This window comes from Rhinichthys klamathensis, unplaced genomic scaffold (genome assembly GCF_029890125.1).
Source record: "Rhinichthys klamathensis goyatoka isolate OS25496 unplaced genomic scaffold, OSU_Roscu_1.1 h1tg000485l_1, whole genome shotgun sequence".
In the NCBI taxonomy this organism is placed as follows: domain Eukaryota; kingdom Metazoa; phylum Chordata; class Actinopteri; order Cypriniformes; family Leuciscidae; genus Rhinichthys; species Rhinichthys klamathensis.
The window spans coordinates 347,511-373,329 of NW_026606972.1; the positions used below are offsets into that span (position 1 = coordinate 347,511).

At 35.9% G+C, this 25,819-nt stretch overlaps 2 protein-coding genes across 20 annotated transcripts in view; one reads left to right on the top strand and one right to left on the bottom strand.

Moving 5' to 3' along the window:
* Nucleotides 1–25,819, top strand: part of gnptab (N-acetylglucosamine-1-phosphate transferase subunits alpha and beta) — a 71,478-nt gene that overhangs the window by 33,656 nt on the left and 12,003 nt on the right. The window lies entirely within an intron of this gene.
* The window catches only part of mybpc1 (myosin binding protein C1), a 40,728-nt gene that overhangs the window by 2,747 nt on the left and 12,162 nt on the right, over nt 1–25,819 (bottom strand). For 3 of the 18 annotated variants that reach the window (XM_056237329.1, XM_056237340.1, XM_056237336.1), the window contains 27 exons: nt 25,459–25,506; nt 24,850–24,900; nt 24,303–24,344; nt 23,716–23,757; nt 22,886–22,996; nt 22,042–22,190; nt 21,835–21,952; nt 21,182–21,233; nt 20,221–20,277; nt 18,037–18,200; nt 17,300–17,432; nt 15,212–15,336; nt 14,972–15,077; nt 14,706–14,872; nt 14,409–14,574; nt 13,916–14,022; nt 13,689–13,825; nt 13,443–13,602; nt 13,253–13,357; nt 12,221–12,409; nt 9,568–9,963; nt 9,402–9,490; nt 9,110–9,302; nt 8,144–8,283; nt 7,741–7,900; nt 3,327–3,463; nt 1,703–1,889 (listed from right to left, as the gene is read on the bottom strand). In XM_056237329.1, coding sequence (XP_056093304.1) covers nt 1,703–1,889; nt 3,327–3,463; nt 7,741–7,900; nt 8,144–8,283; nt 9,110–9,302; nt 9,402–9,490; nt 9,568–9,963; nt 12,221–12,409; nt 13,253–13,357; nt 13,443–13,602; nt 13,689–13,825; nt 13,916–14,022; nt 14,409–14,574; nt 14,706–14,872; nt 14,972–15,077; nt 15,212–15,336; nt 17,300–17,432; nt 18,037–18,200; nt 20,221–20,277; nt 21,182–21,233; nt 21,835–21,952; nt 22,042–22,190; nt 22,886–22,996; nt 23,716–23,757; nt 24,303–24,344; nt 24,850–24,900; nt 25,459–25,506 — 3,531 coding nt within the window. Of the gene's footprint in view, nt 1–1,702; nt 1,890–3,326; nt 3,464–7,740; nt 7,901–8,143; nt 8,284–9,109; nt 9,303–9,401; nt 9,491–9,567; nt 9,964–12,220; nt 12,410–13,252; nt 13,358–13,442; nt 13,603–13,688; nt 13,826–13,915; nt 14,023–14,408; nt 14,575–14,705; nt 14,873–14,971; nt 15,078–15,211; nt 15,337–16,076; nt 16,086–17,299; nt 17,433–18,036; nt 18,201–20,220; nt 20,278–21,181; nt 21,234–21,834; nt 21,953–22,041; nt 22,191–22,885; nt 22,997–23,715; nt 23,758–24,302; nt 24,345–24,849; nt 24,901–25,458; nt 25,507–25,819 lie in introns of all 18 variants that reach the window. The other 15 variants (XM_056237331.1, XM_056237344.1, XM_056237341.1 and 12 more) reach the window with 12 other exon arrangements.

Sequence of the window (25,819 nt, forward strand, 5' to 3'; positions counted from 1 at the left end):
AAGTTTACATGAAGGAGTTATATGTGCCTCAGGGTCCATCGCTGACTTAGTCATTACAGATTTAACATGAAGGAGTTAAAGGACATACCACAGTCTACCAAAAGGGAAACACAGCTATATGACAATGTATGACAGAGTATGAAAACATGTCAGCAGTACATGATATAGGCCCTAATATGCAAATATTGGTGTGTATTCCGAGTTTTTATCAGGTCTAGGATTTTTCATAGACCTGCTAAACAATGTGCAATGGGTGTGACCATGTCAACCTGCTTTCTACAATCTGTTGCATTATGGGATGTGTGGTCCAGTGGCAGTGGTGAGATGAAATTGATTTGGATTTTCTGCATGTTGTTGCAAATTCAATGGAGTTTGCAAATACAAAATACTTAAATGGTTATATTTTGTTGAGAGAAATCTTGCGGAAAGATCACAGCTGTACTAAATGCACATACTGTACAAATGTGACAGGAGACAAATAGCTCAAAATAGATTCTTAACAAACTCGGCTTTGCTTGTTGTCTAAACAAAATATGATGAAAAGCTACACAGTACTATTATAAACAAGTGTGACCATGTAAGAGAGATAAGCCATGTAAGACCATGTAAGATAGCAATATTATCATATTGTTCCAACACAGTACTTACCCTTGAAATCCACAAAAGAGATTGAAACATTGTTCATATTACCAGTTTAAAAGACATATGTAATGTTGTGCACAATAATTGGTTGGTTAGGTGTAAAAACAGCGTTTATGTTGGAAATGAAGCTATATTGAGGCACTCTTGAAGGCAAATGAACCCCCTTGTCAGGCTCTTCATTCAGTCTTTTGTTTAAGCTCTTTTGGTTACCTCATTGTAAACGACTGAGGTTTGAAAGCACTTACAGTATAGAATCAAACAGCATTCTACCCAACAGTAAAGGCCCGATATACTCATACACCCTGATTTTCGTTCTTCACTTATAATATATCTATAAAAAGAAGTTTGAAATACATTTGTAGCGATATTCTGTTAGTGAACACAGTAACGTCGTTTAGATTAATATATAAATACGTGAGGCGTACCTTCCTCTCAATAACAAAATAAACGCACAACAAAAATGAAAGCGGTGAGAAAACAGCAGTTAAAGCATCTGATTATAGAGCTCTGCAATTCGCCACTCCAATCGTCACGTCATGCTTATTTATAAACCACTTAATACAATATATTGCCTTAAAGTAAGCGGATTTACAGTATTCAACATAAAAGCACCTCTCCAGTGTATTCATGTTTTACTCGCGTACGTCTGACCTCGACGGTCTGAATAGAAGAAATGAACCAGAGAAGATTTCCATGTCAAAGAAGGCGGAGCCCCAGAGCCACACCTACCATACGTATTATGTAATTGCCACGGACCAATGGTAGTTTGAAGGTGTTTACCAGCCAGAGTGAACTTTTCTCGAAAGTTCACTTTGGCAAGCTGTCTTGAACGCCTGAAACAAACTTTTTTTGTTCTGATTTTTTTCAAAATGACCAGTTCGTTCTTCAATTTCGCTTGAAGTATATCAGGGCCATCCCTATAACATCCATCTTCAATAAAAATCAGGTGTAATATTCCCTATTGAATCACTTCATGACTATATTAGCCATGTATCCCCTTAAAGGAGTGTTCTTAAGAAGCTACATCCATATTGATGATCAAATTAATGCACAGACTAACCTTTGACCTCTAGTTTGCAGTCCACGTGAGCCTCTCCAAGGTCATTGACAGCCTTGCAGGTATAAACCCCTCCATCAAACGGGCTGGGCTTTCGGATCTCAAGCGTACACACACCCTGGTTGCTGAACATGCGGTAACGTGGGTCGTCTATGATGGTAATCTTGTTTTTCATCCAGATCACCTTAGGCTGAGAGCAGTTGTGGAGTATAGTATGAATACACAGGAAACAACAGATAACATCACTAGTGAAGAGGAACCAAAGCAGTATCAATCCATCAAACACACAGTGTCATTGGAGTGAAAACTGCTACTCTTCTCACATGTTTTAGTTACAGTAGAGGATTGAGTTATTGACATTAATACAATATTTAGGATCCAGTGAGTCTGTGCTCAAAGATTATAACTAGCAGGTGCTGTTAAGCCCATTGGGACTCTCGCAGTTCAGGCCACAAAGAGCTAACTACTGGTGTAAAGCCATGAGCACATGGTTGGTGCCTAGCAGAATCACCCACAACCTTGTGTGGTTTCCATAGGATCATTGGAATTCGTGCAATATTTTTTAAATGCTTGTCAATTTTAACCCTATTTTCTGTATTTGGGCAGATTACTTAGCAGGGATTGAATTTCTTTGACCCTGTTTAAACCTGGTATTAGCATCTATTTAATGGACAGTACTAAATATAGATTAAAACAAATGTGTAGTGATTAGTCAAATTATATTCGGAGGTTGTCAGAAACTCATGTGACCGACCATGTTGCATTTGTTTTATGAATGATTATACTGTACATCCGGATGTGTCGGTGAAAGACCGCCTATCCACGTCAATGAACTTTTAAAATGCAGCTGAAAAGAAAAGAACCATACGATCGAAGAGTTGTTTATATAGCCCTGACTCATTATGCTATATTCAGTGACACAGATCATTGTGATCTGTGTCACTGAGTTGTTTTTAATAAAAGTGTCTGCTAAATAAAATGAAAACAAAAAACAAACAAAAAGATATTAATGTTTTTATTCAGCAAGGACGCATTAAAGTGATCAGAAGTGACAGAAATCTTTTGTAAAATTATAAATGTCTTTACTATTTTAAATAAATGCTGTTCTTTTGAACTTTATATTCATCAAAGAATCCTAAAACCAAATCTATCACGATTTCCACCAAAAAATATTATGCAGTATTACTGTTTTCTACATTTACAAAAATGTTAAGCAGCAAATCACCGTATTAAAATGATTTCTGAAGGATCATGTGACTGAAGACTGGAGTAACGATGCTGAAAAAATCAGGTTTGCATCACAGGAATAAATTATGTTTTAAAAAATATTAAAATAGAAAACAGTTATTTATAATAATATTAAATAATATAATGCTTTATCAAATGCAGTAATATAATGACATAGTAAGTGATATCAGGTGTAAACGGGGCCTTTATGTCTTCTGATCTAAATTAAAGTGTGCATGAATAACGGTTGAAAATGGACTTGGCAAATGGAAAATGGAAAATGGCAAAAGCACACTTTTTAAAGGGACATTTTTTTACAGTCATCTCAATGGCCAAAAAGTATCCCAGATGATCTGAATTTCCCATACCTTTCTAGTAGAGTGTCCTGCCAGTCACTTACCCTAGGGTTGGCACGCACACTGCAGTTCAGGGTGGCGTTGTACCCAGCTATGGCGAAGGTGTTGATAAGCGGCTGAGTGAAAGTGGGCGGCTCGGTGAAGTCGCGGTCATTATACTGTGGGTTCTTCAGTTGCAGGCCTGATTGAGAGTGAGAGGAAGAGCGAGAGGAAGAGGAGGAGGAGGAGTGAGAGGGGAAGGGAGAGTGGGACTTTGCATGATACAAGCCGAGAGCTGTATCATGGGGGAATATCCCTTATGTGATGAGGAAGAGACAACATTTATCATCAGCATTGGCAAGACATGACACACAGTCTGTTAAAGATTAAATCTGCACTTGGGAACATACATGGTTACTGTCACCACAGTAATTTGTGGCTAGCAAACAAATCTTTGTGTTTGTAGTATATAGTGACGCGTATCAGGGAGAATCATCAAATTGTGAAGCTACTTTAAAGTGCAGAACATACCTTTAACATTCCAGGAAAGCCTTTAAAGTTCCTTTGAGTCAAAACTCAGACTTTACACCAGGAGTGTGCAATCCTGCTCAAAAACCAAACCTTGATTAACAGGTTCAGGTAGTTCATGTGCTAAACTCTGCAGGCAAGTGTCCCAATTTGCATATTTTCCATTATAACACCACCTAAGTTTATGATTAGTGCATCCTAAACAGTGTTATTTGAGAATTATTTATATACTTTTATAGTTTATTAAGATTTAGAATTAGCTTGTATCCTTATTTTCATGTATTTTTAGTAATTGTAATGGCATTTTAGTCATTTTTATTGAATAATTTTAATTCATTTTCAGTTCAGTTAGGTTTTTTTTCATCATTAGTTTTAATTTTTCTTTCTTTCAGTTTTTCTTTTTATTTCAGTTATTTTTCTTTCTTTCCGTTTTTCTTTTTATTTCAGTTATTTGTAGTGCTTGGTACTTTTTAAAGTAAGTTGTAACTCTTTAGAGATTTTTGTTACACGTTACATACTTACTATAGCAATAACAGTAAATTCTGCATAATTGCATGCAACTAACCCTAAACTAATCCTAAACCAAACCTAAACCTATACTGCCCTACAAAGCAAAAAGGCAGTAACTACGCAGAGTGCAGAACAGAGAAAAATGACTTTAAAGTTATCCTGTCATCCAGCCTAAGTAGTTGTAGGTAGATTATTGGACATGTGGCTGTTTTGTTACTTTATATTAGCTTATTCTTTGTACATATCAATCCTCATATTTAATTTGATATTGTACCCCTATTTTGCAGTTACTGTATTCTTGCTTTGTATTACTTACCAAAAACGTGGCACCATACCAAGGGAAAAGGCAGTAACTACAGATTCTCCAAAAACTATTTTGCCACAACTTGGGCTCTGAGTCTGATACACTGTGTTTGAAATAATTGGAACCATTTGGACAACATTTTCAAAATTTTTGTGTTGTGAAACTAGTGTTGCGGAGCGGGCGTGTTACGGATATGTGGTGTAAATTTTTAATAATCAAAAATCATGTCTAATTAATTGAAATCATGAAACTTTTATTATAAACTATTATTAAACTTATACAATATTTTAAAAACAAACATTTTTGGTCAAACAACATGCTGCACAATGAGCTTTACTGTTAAAATTAAAACATTGAAGAAAAATTGTGATTATTCCTTTAAAAATTAAGTTTTAATCTTAATTTATTTGTAGTGTTAGTATTATTATTACATTGAGACGTTTCTAAATTCTACTGTACAGCAGTAATATTTCTTGTCAAGTTAAACCGAACTTTTATTTTGACGGGTTGCCGTGAAGACCGTGTCCTCATATAGGCAAAAAAAACAGCTCGAGCGTCACACACGTGCTTCAGCGCGCGCGCGTGTGTGTGTGTGTGTGTGTTAGTTTGGTAGGGGAACAATTAGGGGAAACACTGCATCTCAAACAAAATTTGTGTGAAGTTAGAAGCGTGAAATCGCAAATGTTAAAACCGTCCCTTGAGGATGCCGCGAAATCAGCTGTGTGTTCACCATGGCAACATTAACTACACTGCGCAGCAACACGGTTATTTTTTGTTAGGTAAAACATAGCAAGAATACAGTAATGGATGTTACTGTACTCTTGCTTTGTTTCACTAGGGCTTTTTGCAGTTACTGTACAAACGACTACCATTTTTCTCCAAAACGACACACATTTGAGATAAGATGTTTTGTCACATAACAAAGGATGCCTTGAATGTCATGAAAATGATAATAACTAATTTTTGACCAAAAATGCAGTTACTGCCTTTTTGCTTTGTAGGGCAGTATAGTAAGTACATGTTGTTCATTATTATTACTCAGTATTTAAATGTTTAATTACACTGTGACAAGGATAGGAAGTGTAACCAAATGTTATTAAATAGCTTATAATAATAATAATAACAACTTATAATTTATTTTAGTTAACAATAACAACACTGGTCCCAAATCTTAGTATGTTTAAAACAGTATGGAAGAAGGGCCCGGATGGTCTAATATTTCTGTTGGATTCTGAAGTGTGAATTTGTTTAGTTTTTGCTTGACATTTGAGTTATACTAAACTTTTTTAAAGTTTTTTTTTTTAAGTGAGGCTTAAGGCTGTGAATTTAGCAAATTCTAATGCTTTCATACAAATAGTATGCAGTAAGAGGGCCTGTGATACTTGCACACTGTAAATACTCAAATGATGTACTTTACATTCCCAGCAACATACATACTTTTAATGTATATTATACGTATTCAAACTGAGACACATCCTTCATCTCCAAGAGCAGGATTGAGCAACCCTCCTTTACACCATGTTCAGGGGCGTGCATTTCAATTAAAATCCTGACTAAATATATAAAGACCAAGCAGGACGTTGATTAGTAAATTAGTGTTAATAGGACATCAGCTCTCGGGTACCAAGGCTGTAAATTCCCCTGCGATTTTTTTAGATTATTAAAAAAAAAAAATCACACAAATCCACATTAGCAAGGCCTAAATTACCACTAAAAAGCAAATTTGTTAGACTTAAGAATTTTAATTAAAACTGCTGCAAGCGATTTCAGCACCACTAGCACACAGTTTTATCCAAATCGACATAAACTGCAATCAAGGTTTACTTTACTTTACTTGACTATTTTTTCAACACTTCCCCTAATAGTCCCACCCCAAATTAATGCCATTGGTTGAGGTTGGCTGAAAGCGAGTTTTTAGATTGGCTGAAATGCAAAGATTCTGTTTTGCTCTTTACAGGTCTATCATAGCTTAAATATGCCATATTTTGCCCCTTTTCAAAGTATTGATTTTGTTTTTAGGGTATACTAGAATGTTTTCATGCTTAAATGTTGAAAACACATTCTTTTTCACATATTTACATTGTTGCAGCACCTCTCTTTCCAGTCTGCCATTAACACTGTTTAGTTCCTGTCTCTATGAATCCCCTCTTTCCGAAAAGCGCAATGTGCTCTGCTGGAGCGGCTGGATCAGTGTGTTGTGATTGGTCAACCGTTTTGAGCGTGTTTTGGAAATGTCACACCTCTTACCCCATGCCCACTACTAACGTAACTCAATCAGACCTTGTCCCCTTTTTTTGTATATCCTTTAGGTGGGAATTATTTGAATGAGGAATATTGTGCTAGGTACGTTCCTGGACGAAAACCGAAGACTACAACTGAGACGTTTCAGGGATTTTGGAAACAGTGCTTTCTGATATCGAGAATAATGCTGCCTTCACTTGCTATTGGAAATTTCCTACTTCCCACTTCTCAAGTTATGATTATGACCTCATCGCATTCAAGTACTTTGTTGTCGGAATTATCAGGAATCATGGAGGACACCAGGCTAATTCTTATTAAATCTTATTAAAGTCAAAATGATATTTAGCTCCCCATTCTGGTAGCCATATAAACATTCACCACATTATCTATCTAGTCAATTCTGGAATTTCAGTCAAATACAGGCTATTTTCGCAGTGTTTAAAAGATAGAATACGCTTCTAATGTCAGTTACAACAGCAATCGTTCTCCCCTCCGCCATGTTTAAAGTTTATGGCCCAGCCAACTCAGGAACTTGGGTATCAAAATTTTCCCAGAGCCTCCCAGTGGAAAATACAACTTGAGCGGCGATAATGTCCGATTTGTAAGTAGGAAACTTGTATTTATGATAAATCCAATGCAAATGAAGGCAGCATAACTACATTTGTAGTGGACTTTGAGCTTTGTAACTTTGCAGACCTTTTTTCATGCTCAAAAATGTAAAGAAAGTTGAAAATGTACAAAAGTATACAGTAATAGGTCTTTAATTCTTAGGACATCTGAACATTTTATAAATTGCATCCAGTTAAAAAAATCACTTGCTGCAGCTTTGAAAAGGATTTACGCAAGCAGTTAATTTACAAATGAGTAGAGCGGAGTAGAGTAGAGCAGAGCCTTACCTTCCTTCACGATGAGAGCACTGTCTTTAGTGGCAGTAGCATTTTCACTTAAGCCCACCATGTTCTCAGAGTAGATTCTGAAGAAATACTCGTTACCCACCACCAGATCTGAGATTGTGATGCAGGTACGATGGTAGTGCTCCACGCATGTGTACCACTCCTGTGCCACACACACACACACACACACACACACACACACATATGCTGGTCAGTCTTTTTGCCCTCTACACTTAAAATATTACACATAGATTTTTTTTAAACAAAAAAGTGTATGTACAATATATGTGCATAACCCTTATAATAAAGAAAAACCTTTTACTTTATTTTATACATGTTTTAAATTTGTGTTAAATATTAGTATCATAGAAGTACAGTGAAAAGACAACCAAAGTTTTATTCATACCATTGTCTTTTTATCTGCTTTCTGAATGGTGTAGCCTGTTATGGGTGCATTGCCGCTGTCCTTGGGTGGGCTCCAGTCCAGTGCTACATTATTCCCCCAGACCTCTTCGATCTTCACAGCCTGTGGTGGGCCTGGAAGATCTGGGACAGACAGCAAAAGAAAATGTTCAATGGTGCTGTGATGAAGAACTTGGTGGGCTCAGGTTAGCTCTACATCATACAGTGGATATAAAGTCTATACCCATGTTAAACCACCTGGTTGTAATGTAAAAAAGTAAACAAGGATCAGTCATATCAGAACTTTTGCACCTTTAATGTAAAAATTACAACCCATCCAATGCCAATGAAAACCAAAGTGGCGCATTTCAGAGAAAAAAAGATAAAAATAAAAACTTAAAATAACCTAACTGCATGTGAGTGTGCACACCCTTTTATAAACCATGCTATCAGATTCAGAATTAACTAATCATCAAGCTCATGTGAAATAGTATACAAAGTATACTAGACTTTTTATATCCACTGTATATTTCTCTGAATCACATATATTAAATATCATATATTTCTTGAAATTGTACAGTATATTATTAATCTGAATTTTAACATTATCAATATTCAGTATTGTTATTGTTAACTGCAACTATTAAATATCATTTCATAATTGAAATAAGGCTGAAACAAAATAGGAAATGTTGCTTTGACATACTTAAAATAAGTACTAAAATTACTGAAACTGAAATAAAAATACATTTTAGATAAATATAAATATAAAAAAATGATAAAAATGACAAAAGCACATAACAAAATTAATAAAACATAAACTGAAATTAAAATGAAATGAAAAATGAAAATATAAAAATGAAACCTAATTTGAAAATATGATTAAATACTAAAATAGTAAATAAATTATACTAAAATAGCACTGCCAGACTTTTTTTTTTTTCAGAAAACTGCATTTTCCTTAACTAACCGACTATCTGGATGTCCAACATGGCTGTGTCGATATGATTCTCCACTTGTACGCTCAGTTCATATTTCCCAGAATGTTTGCGCTCAGCTTTGCGGATGAACATGATGCTGTCACAATCCGAGTTACGAATGCTGATGGTTTGTTCAATCGGCTGACCCTCTTTCAACCAGTTGACTTTTGGCCTTGGTTTACCCTAAAAGACAAAAAAAAAAAGGTTTCGACATTTTCTGTCATGAGCAGGAGGGAAGAATTCGAAAAGCTTGGGGTTTGTTGTCATGATCTGTTGGCTCACCACAAATGGCACGACGAGGTTGACGACTTCGCCAACCTTTCGAATGTACGTCTGCTTCAAGTGTCGAGGTATGCGAATCTTAGGAGGCTCTGTGAGATATGTGTTATTAGTTTACATTAACTAAGGTGTTTCAAATAGTAAAATGAAAGTGGTAGTTGACCCTCACCGATGACCTCTTTCACCAGTATGGAGTGTTGGGTGGTGCGTGGTGCACTGGCCCCAGCAGCATTTATGGCCTTGACACGCACTAAGATCTTGGCCTCCACTGGCAGACCAGTTATAGTGTACCTCGTTTTTTCTGTCAGCTCTTTATTAGCAGGAATCCATTCGTCAGCTGTAAAATAAAGTATTGCATAAGGTACAAAATGGCATGAACAGCCACCAGTTGAGAACCACTTCCTCAAATCATATATGTGTGTAGTCTTACTTCCTTCAATGCAATATTCAATTTGGTACCCATCAAGTCCTGCGGCACCGATTGTGTCTGGAGGTCTCCACTTCATAGTTACTGTGTTATCTGTGACGTCATCCACCACCAGCATTGTGGGTTCACTGGTCACAGCTAGTAGGAGTTCATGAAGGTAGTAATTATTGTTGCTGAACATTTTCAGTCAATATTTTGGATAATTTGTTCTAAAATAACTAGTGTGGTTTACCATATAAATATATATATTTATATATACAAATAAATATTTGTTCTAAATATATATCTTGTTCTATATCTGTGTTTTTTCCATTTATTTTGTTCATTAAAAATTGATTCTTGATTCCCACATTCAAGAATGTTTGATACATTCTCAAGACATAGATCACATCTATCCTTAAAGGGGCTATATGTAAGAATTGTCATGTATTAATTGCATTTTGTATTGCCAATGTTTGAACAGCTTGTAATGAAACGTATAAACGAGACCTTCTCCGACTGCCTAGGTTGTCTATAAAAGCCTGCAGACTGATTTTTATGTGAAGGACTCAAAGTACAAAGGATGTGACGATTACACGCGTTCCAGAGAGCCTCTCTGAAATGAATGCTTACACTGTAAAAAATGATCGTGATTTTAATGGTAAAAGACTGTAAAAATGCTACAGTGAAAAACTGTTAATTGGTTAACAAAAAGTTTCCGTACTATATACGGTAAATAACTGTGATAGATCTAATGGTACATTTAATGTAATTTTACTGTAAAATACCGTTAAATTTACAGTTTTTGAAAGTGAAAAAGAGCAACTCATTGTATAATTTACAGTGAAAAACTGTAAATTGACATTCCCACAATTCCCTGCATGACACTTCACATTTGATGTATTTTTGTTAAAATAACTTTCTTCATAGTTTTCTTTTTCTAATCAGTTATGTACATTAGGGTTTCATGTTATATTTAATGTTGTTAAATTAATGTTTACTGCATTTTTAAAATTTCAACATGTTACCATGATGGTGTTTAGTGTTAGTGTGAATTACACTGTGCAGCTTCTATAATAGCATTAATTCTGTTGTGGAAGAGCTGCTTGTGATGAGCTTTTGTTAATCATGTGACTCTCATTACTGCTGAGATTGGTGGTTGTCAGTGTATTACAATGGTATAAAACAGATATTAATACTTCAATAGGACGGTAAATTAACATTATATCAGATAATAAAATACGGTTTATTACTGTAAAATTTAAGTTAAGTCTGTAAAACTGTAAAAAATAACGTTGCTACCGTATTTTTGACGGTAAAGTTCTGGCAACCATAGTTGAGTTTATTTTTTACAGTGTATACAATGTTCAGGATAATGCCGAAAGAGCTATTCTTGTCAATTCTTGTCATGTCAATGTGCCATGCAATATTCAAAGAACAAAAAAAATCTTTGCCGTGTGTAGCCTATATCAGGGCATTGAATCACGTTCAGTCTCGTGCACATTACCTGTGCATGTTTCTTTCAAATTCACCCTTAGATGCATAATTTCTTTTATATTCATATATATATATATATATATTCGATTCATATAAGAATTAATGTTACTGATTATGTTTTGCAGTATTTTTATTAAATTTGTTCTCATCGTTACATGCATCATTTCTATTTTTTACTTAGTTCATATTTTCTTTAAAACTGAGCTTGATTCACACATTCAAGACTGTATAATATGAATACATTACACTTTAGCCTCTGTGACCATAAATGAATTGAAATCAAGCTTTAGATAAGTCCAGTTGAAGTAATAATTTACCTAGATTATAATTGTTTTCTTGTTTTTCATATCTGCATTGTTTACCCACCCTGTTGTTGTTCCAATTTCTTTTTCATGGAACATAAGAAGAACTATTCTTTTAATCCATAAAATAATGGCCACACGCGTGTACCTCCACACACGAACACATGTGAGAAGAGAGGATCACCCTGGTATGTCATGAATTTCATGAGGGGTCTCATTTGTCTGGACTTTTCTATTTTCGCACAACTCTTCGTGTTTAAGCTGTGACTGAAGTAGAGACAGTATCTGATCTCATAACATAATAATCCGCAGATGAGTTGGCAGCCATTATAAAGTCGTACTCAGTATCTTCTAAATCTCAGGCTTCTGCTGTGGAGGTCACAGGCTGAATGTTTTGGATACTGGTATGAACACAGCAACACCTGTCGCATAGGAGCCCAAATAGGAACAGACAAGCTTTGGCGTCTCTGCAGTGCTTTTTGTCTTCCTTAATGGCACATGCCTAAATGACCATACTGCGTGTTGTGTTGCGTAATAGAGATGGTGCTCATGACATAACTGATTCGAAGAGACACAAAATCCCATTGATAGTACAGATGAGCCACTTGTGTACTCACCCAGAGGAATGAAAGATTTGGAGGGTTCACTGGGTTTGGAGACACCGATAGCGTTAACAGCAAAGATGCGCACCTCGTACGGCACACCTTCAATCATTTTTTTGGGCTCGAAGGTGGTCTCTTTGCAAAGGTCAAAGTTCAGCCTCATCCATCGAGAGCTCTGTTTCTTCTTTCGCTCAATGAAGTATCCTGTGGTATATATTTAAAAAAAATCATGCTTTAAAGACCTTTTATGCTCTTTTTACCAATCAGCGCATTGTGCTTTTCAGAAGGAGGGGTGTGCTAAAGCACATTCTGCTTCATTGAGACAGGAACTAAACAGTGTTACTGGCAGACTGGAAAGAGAGGTGCTGCAACAATGTAAAATATGTGAAAAATTATGTGATTTTAACATTCAAGCGTGAAAACCTATTCTAGTATACCCCAAAAACAAATTAAAGACTTTGAAAAGGGGCATAATATGGCCTCTTTAACTTATGCATAACATGCATATGTTATGATAATAATAAGAGCCTCAGATGCACAACTGCATATTTAAAGCAGTCATGTCATGATTTTTTTTTTTAACTCATTTCAGTTTTTTTCCCCAGAGGTCTACTTATATACTGTAATCTACTATATAATCTACTATACTGTAACTTTCTGAACTTTACTAGCATTATGTTTTATTTGTTCATCAGGGAACAATTGATTCATCATGATGACTAATTATGTAAAACAATGTTTAAAATGGAAGCGTAATGGAGGAAATGATTTACATTTAATTGACAAATTATTTTACATATGTTTTATATTAAAATAGAAAACAGATATTTTTAATTATTTGTAATATTTCACAATATTGCTGTTTTTACGAATACAGCCTTGGTGAGTATAAGAGACATAAAAAATATAGGTAGTATTAGTGTAATGAGATTACAGAGAAATTCCAAAGTGTTTTTCGACATATCATTTAAAATAACTCAGTCTAAAATTAACAGGCTTCTAAAATATAAATATGATGCCGTTTTTATGCACAGGAGGTTGATTTACCAAGAATGGGGGAACCACCGTCATAGCGTGGAGGTTCCCATGTCATAGTGCACCAGTCTCCACCCACATCAGTAACCAGAGGAGCCTCAGGGGGATCTGGGATATCTAGATGAAACAAAATTTTGAGATTTACATCATATTAATGTCATCACCCAAACAAATATTATGTTCTCTCAGGGGAGTGTCTTACCCACAACTTTGACCTTAACACAGGCTGTGTCTTCTCCAGCTTCGTTCTGAAGGACGATCTTGTAGTTTCCAGTATCTTCTCTTTCTGTGACATCAATAGTTAGGCTGGTGTGGTCTGCAAATGTCTCTGCACGAACTCGACTTCCTGTATCAAGGATGACCTGAAAAACCCATTAGCCTAGTTTAATCCAGGTGTTTCTGGTTCAGAAATATACATTTTCTGCAGAAAAGGTTGGTCATCGCTCACCCTTTCTCCCTTCATCCACACCACTCTGGGTGCTGGTTCTCCACTGATGGGAATCTCCAGGCGGAGTTTGTTTCCGGCCACAATGGTCACCGTGTTGTCCTGGACATTCAGTGCCTCTAAGTGCACCTTGGGGGGATCTGCAGAATTAATCCAAATGGGATTCTTTCAGAGAGCCTATTAGCAGAAGTACGATAAGAGTCAGAGAACTTCTGGATTGTTGCTGGTACCTATGATGTGCACTTTGGCAGACAGCGTCTGTGTGTATCCCTCAGGAACAAAGGTATAGTCGCCGGCATCATGAATGGTGGAGCTCTCAATGTCGAGGTTGTGATTCCTGTAAATTGAATATAAAGCACAAATGAAAATGAGGATATATATAAGTCATCCTTCACTCCCCTATTGAGAAGCACTGTTATAGACCATCTTGGACCTGCAACAACAGTTAGCACCTGGCCATACCAACTTAAGGTGGTCAGGATGGATTTTGGACCATGGTGGCTGGTCGACCAGCTACTGACCAGTTAGAAACCAGCTACCATGTTCCACTGCGATTAGATTAAGCTTGATTTTCCCATAGGGGCCTCCAGTTGATACAGTTCTAATTTTAGAAATGCTGGCAATATTTTATTCACATATTTATTATAAAATATGTATGTGCAGTATATGAGCTGATAACCTGGTATGATTGAGGTTTAATATTGAATGTGTAAGATGGCATACTTGGTTTTGTGGAAAATGTTGATATGGTCATTAGGCTGGATCAGCTGGCCGTTCTTGTACCAGCGGCCCGGGACATTTCCGGGGTAAATCTCACAGTTCAATTTAAGAGGCTGACCCAACAACACAGTCACACTCTGAAGATCCATTAAAATCTTCAGAGGCTTAACTGAATCCACCAATCGCATGTGACAGGAAGGAAAAAAAGGGGGAGGGGACAACATTTAATGAACAGGAGAGAAAGGGATGAAACAAAGATGCTTTCAATAATTATACAAAAAAAAAACAATATTATCATACGGTCGACTTGAACGTGAGCCTGACTGGTGCCCCCGGTGGCCATTAGGGAGTAGGTGCCAGTGTCGTCCTTTGAGGCGTCATCAATGATCAGCCAGTGTTTGGTCCCCTCGCTTTTCACACGGTACCGTGATCGCACTCCTGTGGGAACCTCCACTCCATTCTTCATCCTTTACCAGACCGTCAGCATAATAGGTCAAGGTTTTTTACTCGTTTTACTTTGTGTGTCAAACGCGAACATAAACATCTAAACTGTCCATCACACATACCATTTAATTTTTGCTCCTTCCTCAGACACCTCACACTCCAGTTCAATTCTCTCATTCACTGTGGTTTTTACGGGCTCCAGCTCTTTCACTATGTTCACAGGCAGTTCTATAGGAGGACCAAAGGAGACCAGGATTACATCATCAAACACTGGCAGACAGTGTTCGGGAAAGATGTTATTGATCAATCCCATCACAATTAACTTCAAGTATGAAATCGTCTAGACTGGTGGGTGGATGTACCTTTCACAAACAGTTCAGTGGTGCACTTCTCTTCTCCTGCAGTGACTGAGTAAGCAGCGTCATCGCTCATCTGACAGTTGTTAATAACCATTATCCTTTGAGTGCCTTTATGCTCAAAGATATACCTGCACAGTCAATTCATTAGTTACTGAAAGATAACATTTCAAAGGCTAATTTTACTTTACATTCTTAACTTTACATATAACTGTTCCGAAGTGGAACATCATTTATGGCACGATCAGTTAAATATTGACAGCAGGATTGTCAAGAAAAATATTTAGGTGTTGCGTCAAAAGCTAAAAGCTTTCAGCAATGAAGCAGCATTATTTGTTTGTTTGTTTATTAATCCCGTCTTTATTTATTTATTTCAGTCATTTATTTATTTATTCATTCTGTCTTTTAGTCATTCTTGTTCAGTCAGTCTTTTGCTATCTCTTTTATTAATCCTATTGAATTCCACTATTGAAAGTCTAAGATAGGAAAGAGAAAGCAGAAATAATTGATATTATACAGGTAGTTCAGTTCCTTTAATTTGGTTGATCTAATTATGTGCTCATAGATACACAAAGGTTGATCCTGCTTTGGCTTCTTTTATAAGTGTTTTCGTTGGCAGAAAAAAAATTGACACAATAACTGTCCATGTGGTGTGTCAATTGTGTGTGTGCTGATATTCAGTATGGCAGCACTCTTGCTTTTGTGATAGCTCAATCATTTGTAGATTTGTTATTCTCATTCCATTGAATATATGCAATATATTATACATACAACATGGAACTTAAACCATCAGAAGTGATCCATACAGCAGAAATGGGGTCACTCCTTTGGTTCAGATATACAAGACCGTCCCGGGGACTGGCTGACTTACTTCCTATTACTTTGTGGTGAATAGAGGAGCCAGAGCAGCCGGAGAACAGGATGGAGTAGGTGGGAGTGGAGGTTATAGCAGACAGGTGGGATCACCATTGCATAACAGACAGAAAGGATAGATAGACATCATGCCTAGATCAAACAGGACTGGAAGAGCTATTAGTGTTATAGAGAGAGAAGAAGAAAAAGAGAGATTCCCCCAAAAAGCAGGGAATCCCTGGGATGACCATCGTTGAAGATAAGCAAACAGAAAACTGCATGGACCACCCAAATGGCTTTAATTTAATTGCTTTTACAAAGAAAAGTGGGTTGATAATATACACTGCCATAATTTTCCATAAGTTTAGAAAAGAAGATTTCAACAAAAAATACATATAACAGCATTTTATAGTTCTATATCATTGTCTTTTACAATTATTAACAAATTAAGCAACATAAATACCATTATATAAATACACTTGCGTTCATGTACTTCTTGCAGAAGTTGTAAGCTGTTTAGCATTTTTTTTAAATAATAAAGATTGAATATTAAAAATAAGGTCATAAAATTGTTTTATTTTTTTTATTTAGCACTTTAATACACATTATTACAAACTAATATTTTTCTTGTGGAATATATGCAAAAATGTATTATGCCAAATAGCTTAATCGGTGCAGTGAAAAATATAAAAATATAAATAAAATATTAATAATACAAATTAAATAAGATGATCAGTTTTTTTTTTTTGTTTTTTTTTTTAATAGAACTATTTGTACAATATTACCATAAAACATTTCTGCATATCATAAGAGATAAATATGCATTTAATGTAAAATATTCAGGTAGCTTTTGCAACTCTATTAAAGTCCTGTGAGGGTGGTGGTGCCTTTTTCCCGTTGTTAATTTCTCATTGTACACTACATTTAAAACTTCAAATGTAGCTTAAGAGCTTCACATTGGCCTTCACTCACATAACGTCCTTTAAACATTTCTGGAAGTTATCATAAGGCACAGATTAATGTTTTAAGAACGTTGTGTGTTTGCCGGGTATGAAATGCTGATGGATCACTTGTGTGTGTATTGTGCAGAAGGTGTGTTTCTGCATCCCCTGTGACCAGCAAGCCAAAGAACACAATAAATGAAGGGTTTTTAAACAGGTTGGCATTTACAGAGGGTTTCATATGAGCGTGTTCCTGAATGAAGCTGTAAAAAAGAGTGTGTAAGAATAGGAGGCGACATACTTTGGAGTAGGGCGGATCTCTTGTCCGTTCTTGTACCATTTTAACTCCACAGTTGGGTCAGCAAGATCCACAATTAACCGGATCTTTCCGCCTTTGTCCGCCTGATATGCAGGATCCAGTCTCTTGGCAAATGCTGCAGTGGAAAATGAATGCAGATGAACAATTGTTTTTCAAGTGAAGAAATTGGCTCTGTGGCATTTCCAAAAGAAACAATTTAAACAGTTAGTTCACCCAAAAATTTTAATCCGGTCATTATTTACTTACCCTCATGTCGTTCCGAACTCGTCAGACTTTTGTTCATCTTCGGAACACAAATGAAGACATTTTAAATGAAATCTAAGAGATTTCTGTCCCTTCATTGACAGTCTACGAAACTAGGAAGCATTCGCTTATTTTTGAATAAAAGTCTAAACTCAATCTATTCATCACATAAAGTGACCGAGTCTCTTCAGAAAATTTTGACTAAACCGCTCGATTCAAATGGATTAGTTTTACAATCTCTTTAAGAACTTTTTGAAGCGTCAAAGTGGTATTGCGTTGCTGTCAATGGAGGGACAGAAATCTCTCATATTTAATTAAAAATATCTTCATTTGTGTTCCGGGGATGAACGTAAGTCTTATGAGATTCAAACGACATGAGGGTGAGTAAATGATGACAGAAGTTTTATTTTTGGGTGAACTATCCCTTTAACAATATATACTGCACATTATCAATCTAACAAAGGTTAAATTAGCACCTTCACTCTTTTTCTCTTCCTTTTTGGTTTTCTTCAGTCTTTTCAGCAGGCCTCTGAGATCGGTGATGCCATACGTAAAAGCAATCTTCTCATATTCATCAGGTCGGGCCTTTTTCAAAATCTCCCACACGTCCACATCGGGAGTTTCCTCTTGCTTGTGCTCCCTGACATCACAGAGCAGTAAGACAGTATGAGGTCAGAGGTCATGGCTAGGGCTCTCTCAACATGTGTTGAGGGACCAGATCGGGATGTTCCACTACTATCCTCCTTATTTCTAGTTCCTCAAGACATGTCACACAAAGAGATGGGCTGGAAAATCCCTGCTATGTCATTGGTAACCTGTTACAGGGAGAGATGCCTCACTAGTTTTTAGCTACACGGTGGATCACATGATCAAGGAAGGGATGGTACTGTTTATGATTGGGGACACGAATTTAGTGAGAAGCTATTACTATTCAATTCCACTATGATTGGAAAGGATAAGTGGAAAAGTCAGTGAAAAGGGGAGAACATTGGGTTATCATGTGGTTAACACATGATCGTGCTCATGATGGATGTACAAACCAAATCATTTACTAAAAATTTAACATTTGATTCAATGTATTATAATGAAAATTATATTAGGAAAATTTATAATTAGAGCTGTCAATGTAAAATTAATTTAGGCCTCAGAATGCGTTATTAAAAGTTTATCTGTTTCAACTTGATATGGCATAAAGACCAGCAAAGTAAATAGACCAACAACAAAAAATTAAGTTTTTTTTAATTGTTGGTCTATTTGATATATAAGTAAATAGACCAACATTTAAAATATGCAGAAAGAACATTATTATTGAGATTATGATGACAGATAGATAGATAGATAGATAGATAGATAGATAGATAGATAGATAGATAGATAGATAGATAGATAGATAGATAGATAGATAGATAGATAGATAGATAGATATGAATTAATCGACAGCCCTAATTATAATTCATTAATAGTAATCTGTTGACTCTGTCCTGTAGTTTAAACTGTACCCATCTCTTTGTAGAAGTCCTATCTAAACGCATTTGTCAATGTAGTTGTTTTCTTTTATATTAGGGTTAGAAGTCAGGGTTTATTAGGAGTGAATATTGTTGTTATACATGATCACAGTCCTTAAACATGATCAGGGTGTGAGACAGTTAAATTAGTAATCATCAGCTTTTGTCATTCAGCCCTCTTCTTACACAGACATTTCCCTGAATGTCCGGAGGTAACATTATTATTTTCTTGTGTTTAATGTGTGTTTCAACAAGTCTGCAGTTGCTCAGGCAAGTATTAAGAACAGCGAAGGTTTGCAGTTGCAGTTGCGTGTCTTGTTTCTCGAGTATAAATCAAGATTACATTAACAAAAGTAGCGATAACACTATTTCACAGCTTCATGTAGAAGTTTTCCACCAACAACTCGTAAATGAGTGGAAAACGTGCCCTTTTCGTCAGGTTCTGAATACTAAAGGTTCGTTTCCATCATTGCTGAGTGTTGCTGAATCTTTAATGAATGCTGTCTTTAAATAAAGTGTTACCAGACTACAGTAGGCCAACACTCTTGCTTATACAGTTCCTGTTCAGGTCATGCTTGGGAAGCTAAAGGATTATAATACTTACCAGTGATAACGTCTAATCGTTTAATTACCTACGATACTAACCTGCCGTGTCTGAATGCGTGAGGAAGAAAAAAAGACAAGCCAAGATAATTTTCAAACTTTTTTCTCTATTATGCAGGAGTTTAACTTCTGCTATTTAGCTAACAACAAAATACTAAAGCAAAAACCTCACAAAAAAAGAGGCAAAACTCCAAAAATAAGTTTGTGTGATTGATGATATTTTGTCTGATTCCAGTATTTCCTTTATGTTGGCTACAAAATACACTTGCACTTAATTATATGCCAATATGTGTATTAATAATAACAATAAATGGCACATAAATATTGTTTTCCACATTACAGGATGGTTAAGGGCAGAGTGGTTTCTTTGTCGCAGTGAATGACATGAAGAAATAATTTTAGGAGTGTAAAAATATATTGTTGGTTTTTAACAACTGTGTAAAAGAAGGATTGAAGAAAAAGACACCCCTGTCAGGGCATCAGAAAAAAAGGTCCAAAAAAAGAAAGAAAGAAAGAATTGGACCCCAGTGGGGGCCAGACTGGAGTTCTCACCTATGTTTGAGAAGCCCACTAAAGTCAAGCTCGCCTGCATCGTCCTGGCCTTCACTGCTGTTGTTCACAAGAGATTAATGGAAATTGAATCAGAAAAGTCACAAACATCAGAATCAAACAATGCTAAAAGAACAACGCAAGAGCCTGCAATCTCTGCATCCAAATGAATGCAGGATTGAGGTGCACACAATAACCTTTCGCTTGGCGGCCGAGTACCAGAGCACTGGCGTTGGGCGAACTGATTTGTGCACAAACTACCAAGGGTGTTCTCATGACAGATTCTCCCAATCTTACTTTGGGAGAACAGTATGAGCTTGGATAGTTTGCGTTGCTTTCTGACACATTGTTGGGGTGGAAGTTCCCAGTGCAAGCGTTGGCCTTTGAACAAGTTCAACACATTGGTTTGGTTGGTTTCGTCGACGGGTTGATTTGGTGGTAAATATATTTGAAAAAATGGTTAACTGAGAACTTTCTGGTAACCCAGCCCGTCATCAAACCATGTTTATACATCGGTTTGTTGAGGATTACTGGAACAGAAGTCCTGTTTTAATTGATTAAACATTCACAGAGAAGATGTCACTGTAATGCATCATTTATGTTGGAAAAGAATATTTTATGTTTTTGAAAGTCAAGTAGGATTTACTTTTGAAGTTTGAATGATAGCCTGTTGTAACATATAATTTATATACTATATATATATATATATATATATATATATATTGTAAATGATATATAAATGATAAATGATATTTTATTTGATATATCACTGATTTATTTTACCTTCATATATTCACTATACCAAGAATTTAGAAATGGTATACTGACATAAAGTAATATTATCATTATTTTATATTTTATAATGATTAATTACAGTAGCCTACTTACTAAACCGCACTTTTTAAAAACATTTCTATATATTTCTCTTTAAAAATTATTTTGGGGGAGGATGGTCCCCCTTTACCTTCTTTTGAAAGCTGAGCGAATATCAATGCTCTGAGAACCCTCAGGGATTTCTGAGAAGAAGAAAAAAGAAAAAATGGATGAAATACGATAAAGGGAAAAAATGTACACTGAAAGTTTGAGGTCTGTAAGATTTTTTTATGTTTTTGAATTATTTTTTTATTTATTTGATTAGTAAAAACAGTATTGAGTAAAAACAGTAATATTGTGAAATATTATAACAATTTAAAATAACGGTTTTAATTTAAATGAATTCCTGTGATGGCAAAGCTGAATTTTCAGCATCATTAGTCCAGTCTTTAGTGTCACATGATCCTTCAGAAATAATCCTAATATGTTGATTTGCTGCTCAAGAAACATTTCTTATGTTTATCAATGTTGAAAATAGTTGTTGCTGACAAATTTTTGTGTGTGAAATCATTGATACGTTGTTTTCAGGATTCTTCGATGAATAGAAAGTTCAAAAGAACATAATTTATTTGAAATATAAATCTTTTTTAACATTACAAATATCTCTGTGACCTTTGGACCATTTTGACGTGTCCTTGCTGAATAAAAGTTTTTCTTCAGAAAAACTCAAAAAATCGTAATGACCCAAACTTGGCAGTGCATGTGTCTTTGTGAGTGTTTGTTGTGTTCAATCAGAAAACAAACCTTTGACTTCCAGGTCAAAAGAGCAGCTATCAAATTTGTCTTTGTAGGTGACCTCACATCTGTAATTCCCTGCATAGTTCTCCTTCGCCTTAATGATGTGCATCTCAAAGGTGTGAATCTAGAGGGAAAAACAATGCCAAATATTGCTTAAAGAATGGGAAAGTTATGCAAATGCTTCTTTACAATACGTTGGTTGAACGGGATCACCTTGGAAAAGCGATCAAAAGATTCTTTAAGCTGAAGGTGCTTCCCAGTCTTGCTAGCCAGATCCATCCACTTGCCCTTGAACCACTTAATGGTTGGTTTACGAAGCAAGTCTTTGGCCTCCACTTTAGCAACAAAGCTGATGTCTCCACCTTTCAAACAACAAAATAAAACATACTGCAGTTGTGTTTGTTGAATAAACATTGCGAGATCCTAAAGATGTGCATTTTAAGATGAGCTTAAAGTGCCTCTATTGTGCTATTCTAAAAGTTCCTAATTTGGTTTCGGAGGTCTCCTACAATAGGTTTACATGCATCCAAGGTCAAGAAAAACATTCATAATATACATTTCACCTCATTTCTAAAAGAGTTTGAAAACGGTTCGTTCCATGATTCAGTCTCTCTAAAACCCTCCTTTCCGAGAGCCTGCTTTGCTTTGGAAGTGCATGCAATGTGGACTTGCTTTCGCAGCCAAGAAAACAGCATCTTCTCGACATGTTGAAAACACAAAACAAACTCTTCCAGGCCTCGGCTAGCGTTTAAAGGCGGATCAAAGTAGATGTTGTTTACAGACAGCCAATGAAGGCCATAGGCAGGCATTAGACAAATTTGTTACAAACCTTGTGCTGGAAGCAAGACTGGAATTACTGACGACAGATTCAGTTCTTTCTCTTGGGAGAAAATAAATCATTTTTTCGTGGACTTTGATCTTTGAAACTTTGCAGACCTTCAACATTCACAAGCATCTATGCGACACACTATATGAAAGGTCATTTCTGGAAAAAAAAAAGCATAATAGGGGCACTTTAAGAATGAACGGGAACCGTTACAAAGCTGCGTTTACTGACCTACAGTGATGGAGCCACCCTGGGGCCTTTCGATCAACAGAGTCGAGAGCGGTGGAGTATCAATCTGTTTGTCAATGTCCTCAGGAGGCAGTCCATCCCCCAGAGACCACACTGATCATTTAGGAGAAAGAACACACTTATCCCACTCATAGATTTTTGGTAGCTTTATAATAACTTTCATATTATGTGTAAAACTTTTTAGATAATTAGGTAGTGCAAATTGAAATATTAATATTAATGCCCATCTATATTTCTATTCAAATATATTCATATTTTTAAGTGACTTAATGAAAGTTATTATAAAGTGTTTTAAATCCATATATATCTTGCAATCGTCCAATTGCCTGTACTGACACACATACTCAACAAACACACAGTGACACATCGTCATCACACATTGCTGCCACAAAGCAACATGGAAAGCATAAAGACACTGAACAATGACCTTTAAGAGGGAAAAGAGAGAATCAGTTAACATATGTAAATGTACATTGCGTAGCAAAATCATTTCGGAAAATATTCTGATTGCTCAATGAGATTTCACAGATTTTTTTTAGTCAATGATCAATGAGATTAAATCTTGTATAAATAAAAAATGAACTGTGCCATTCATTTTACAAAAAGCAGATGATCTCCCAAACCCCTCCAGTTTCTTTCAAAATGGGGTTTGGGATTATTACAATCTATCTGTTTACCGGTCCCATTTGGCTGTCCACTGTGGGAAAATGAGGCAGTGAAAGCGTCTTATGATGCTTTGACTAGACCTATTTCGGCCTTTGTTTCTGGTTTCTAGGGATCCGTTAAAGCGTCTACTGTAGTTATAGTATTACCTGAGTCTTTTCTCCCCCTGGTTGACTCAGGGTCGCTATCATCTAAACAGAGAGAAATTTACAGCATATTATAAGAAATAGTACTGTAAAGTCCATTGCGGCCAACACACTGTAACACACAATTGCACATATAAACATGAACTGAAAGCAGGAACAGATTGTTAATGTCATGCGTCATTCCGTACATGTTCAAATGTCTTTTCAGGAATCATTGTGCTCGATTGCAATAATAATAAAAATTGTATATCTACATACAACTATTCGTTTTTAATTTGCAATTACAGTTATATCTTTAATTTTATTATAAAATGAAAAATATTACATTTTAGTAATGCTTTATGTCGTAAGAAATATGTTTTATGGTGACATAAAAGACAGAATTTCCAGCATCCTCAGAGGAATTTCCACTTATGTTGCAATGGTGCACTGGAAGTAAATGTAAATTCACAGGGCAATGATCTCTGTCTGCTATAAGTAACCTCCTTAATCCTGAACCTGTTTGCTCAAATGAATAGATTCACATATAATCTAAAAATAACCCCCTGGATCAAGAGTGATGAGGGCATTAATTAATAAAAGACTCTTACTAGGAAGGTCAATAGAAAGTTTCTTGGGTGTGCTGCCATTCTCTGTGAAAGAAAACAAAATATTATTCATTATGAGTATCTGTTTCGCCAAGGAAAGGGTTGTTTATCGGCCTAAAATAGAGAAAAAAATTAAATTTAATAAAATGTTGTATACTATGACAGATTAAGCTTTTTTTATAATATTTTTTTTCCTTTTTAATTAGCTTTTCCTTTGACTTTACTATACATTTATAACATCATTAAAAACATAATTGTATTATATGCAAAAACTTTATGCATGTTTGCACAAGCATAGTATTATGTCAGAAATCAGACATGATCAGATGTCAACTCTTCCTTTATAAAGATATATGATTATATTTTATATAAAGGGTCTAAATGCTTAGGAGTCAGGCAAAATCACAAACATTAAGTGCATATGTTTTTGCATACATGCGTACCTTTGCGAAAATGTATTTAGCTTGTTTTATCACTAACATGTTCATAGCAACAACATTAGTAAAGAACAACAGTGATTTGATGAGGATGGGTCATCATGGCTACCAACCTGCTGGAGGTGGAGGTGATGGGGTGCTGGCGGTGACATCATCATCTTTATCTGAAATAAAGGTGTGATTGACACATACACCCACCTATCACTGAACTCCATTTCCAGCCGTAGACCAAAACACAGCATGCTTTTGCACAGTCAAACATGAACTTTAAATTCACCATGAACCCGCTTACAAATAAAAGATGGAATGCTGGCAATGTTTACATGTGTTTTTGACAAGAATGAGATGAATGGCATGTTGCATTTGTGTATACGTGTGTGAGGATGAAGTGCGATAAAAGACAGAAGCAATATGTATACGACCACATGCTTATCTGATGGCCTGCCAGGCCATGAAGCAACACATGTGGATGGAAGGAAGTGTGAGGTTATATTTTGGCTTCGGTGAAACCCATGAGCATTATTTTGCAATACACAAAGAAACTGTTGCAGAAGATTCATTTTGTTGCTGCAGGAACAGATTTAATCTTCAGCAACGTGTCTGTACTTAAATACTTGAAAAAGCCACATAATTAAAGCTTCAGAGAAAACAAAAGCATACACACATCTCCACACAAAATGCACATTGACTGATATACTTCTCTGTGTCTTCCATTGGCATACCTTTTAATGGGGTAACTATTGTCTTAGCAGACTTCTTCAGTGAAGATGCTGATCAGTATAAATTCAAATGTTAGAGGACACACAAATATATATAGACTACTTATAAACTGGATTATGTCTTAGTCTGGACTTTTCTTACTCTTTTGGACTTGCTCTGGGATTTACATCACACACATGCACGCTAAAGGTCACATATCTTACAGGCACTGTCAGTACAGAGCTTAAAGGACTACAGAAAGTAGAATTAAATGTAACATTTGCAACCTAAAGTTGTAAAAAAAAAAGGATCTTTGAAAATAATTTGATGTGAAGGACTTTCCTGTACAGGTTGAAGTGAGAGAAAACTTTGAGTCTTTGCATG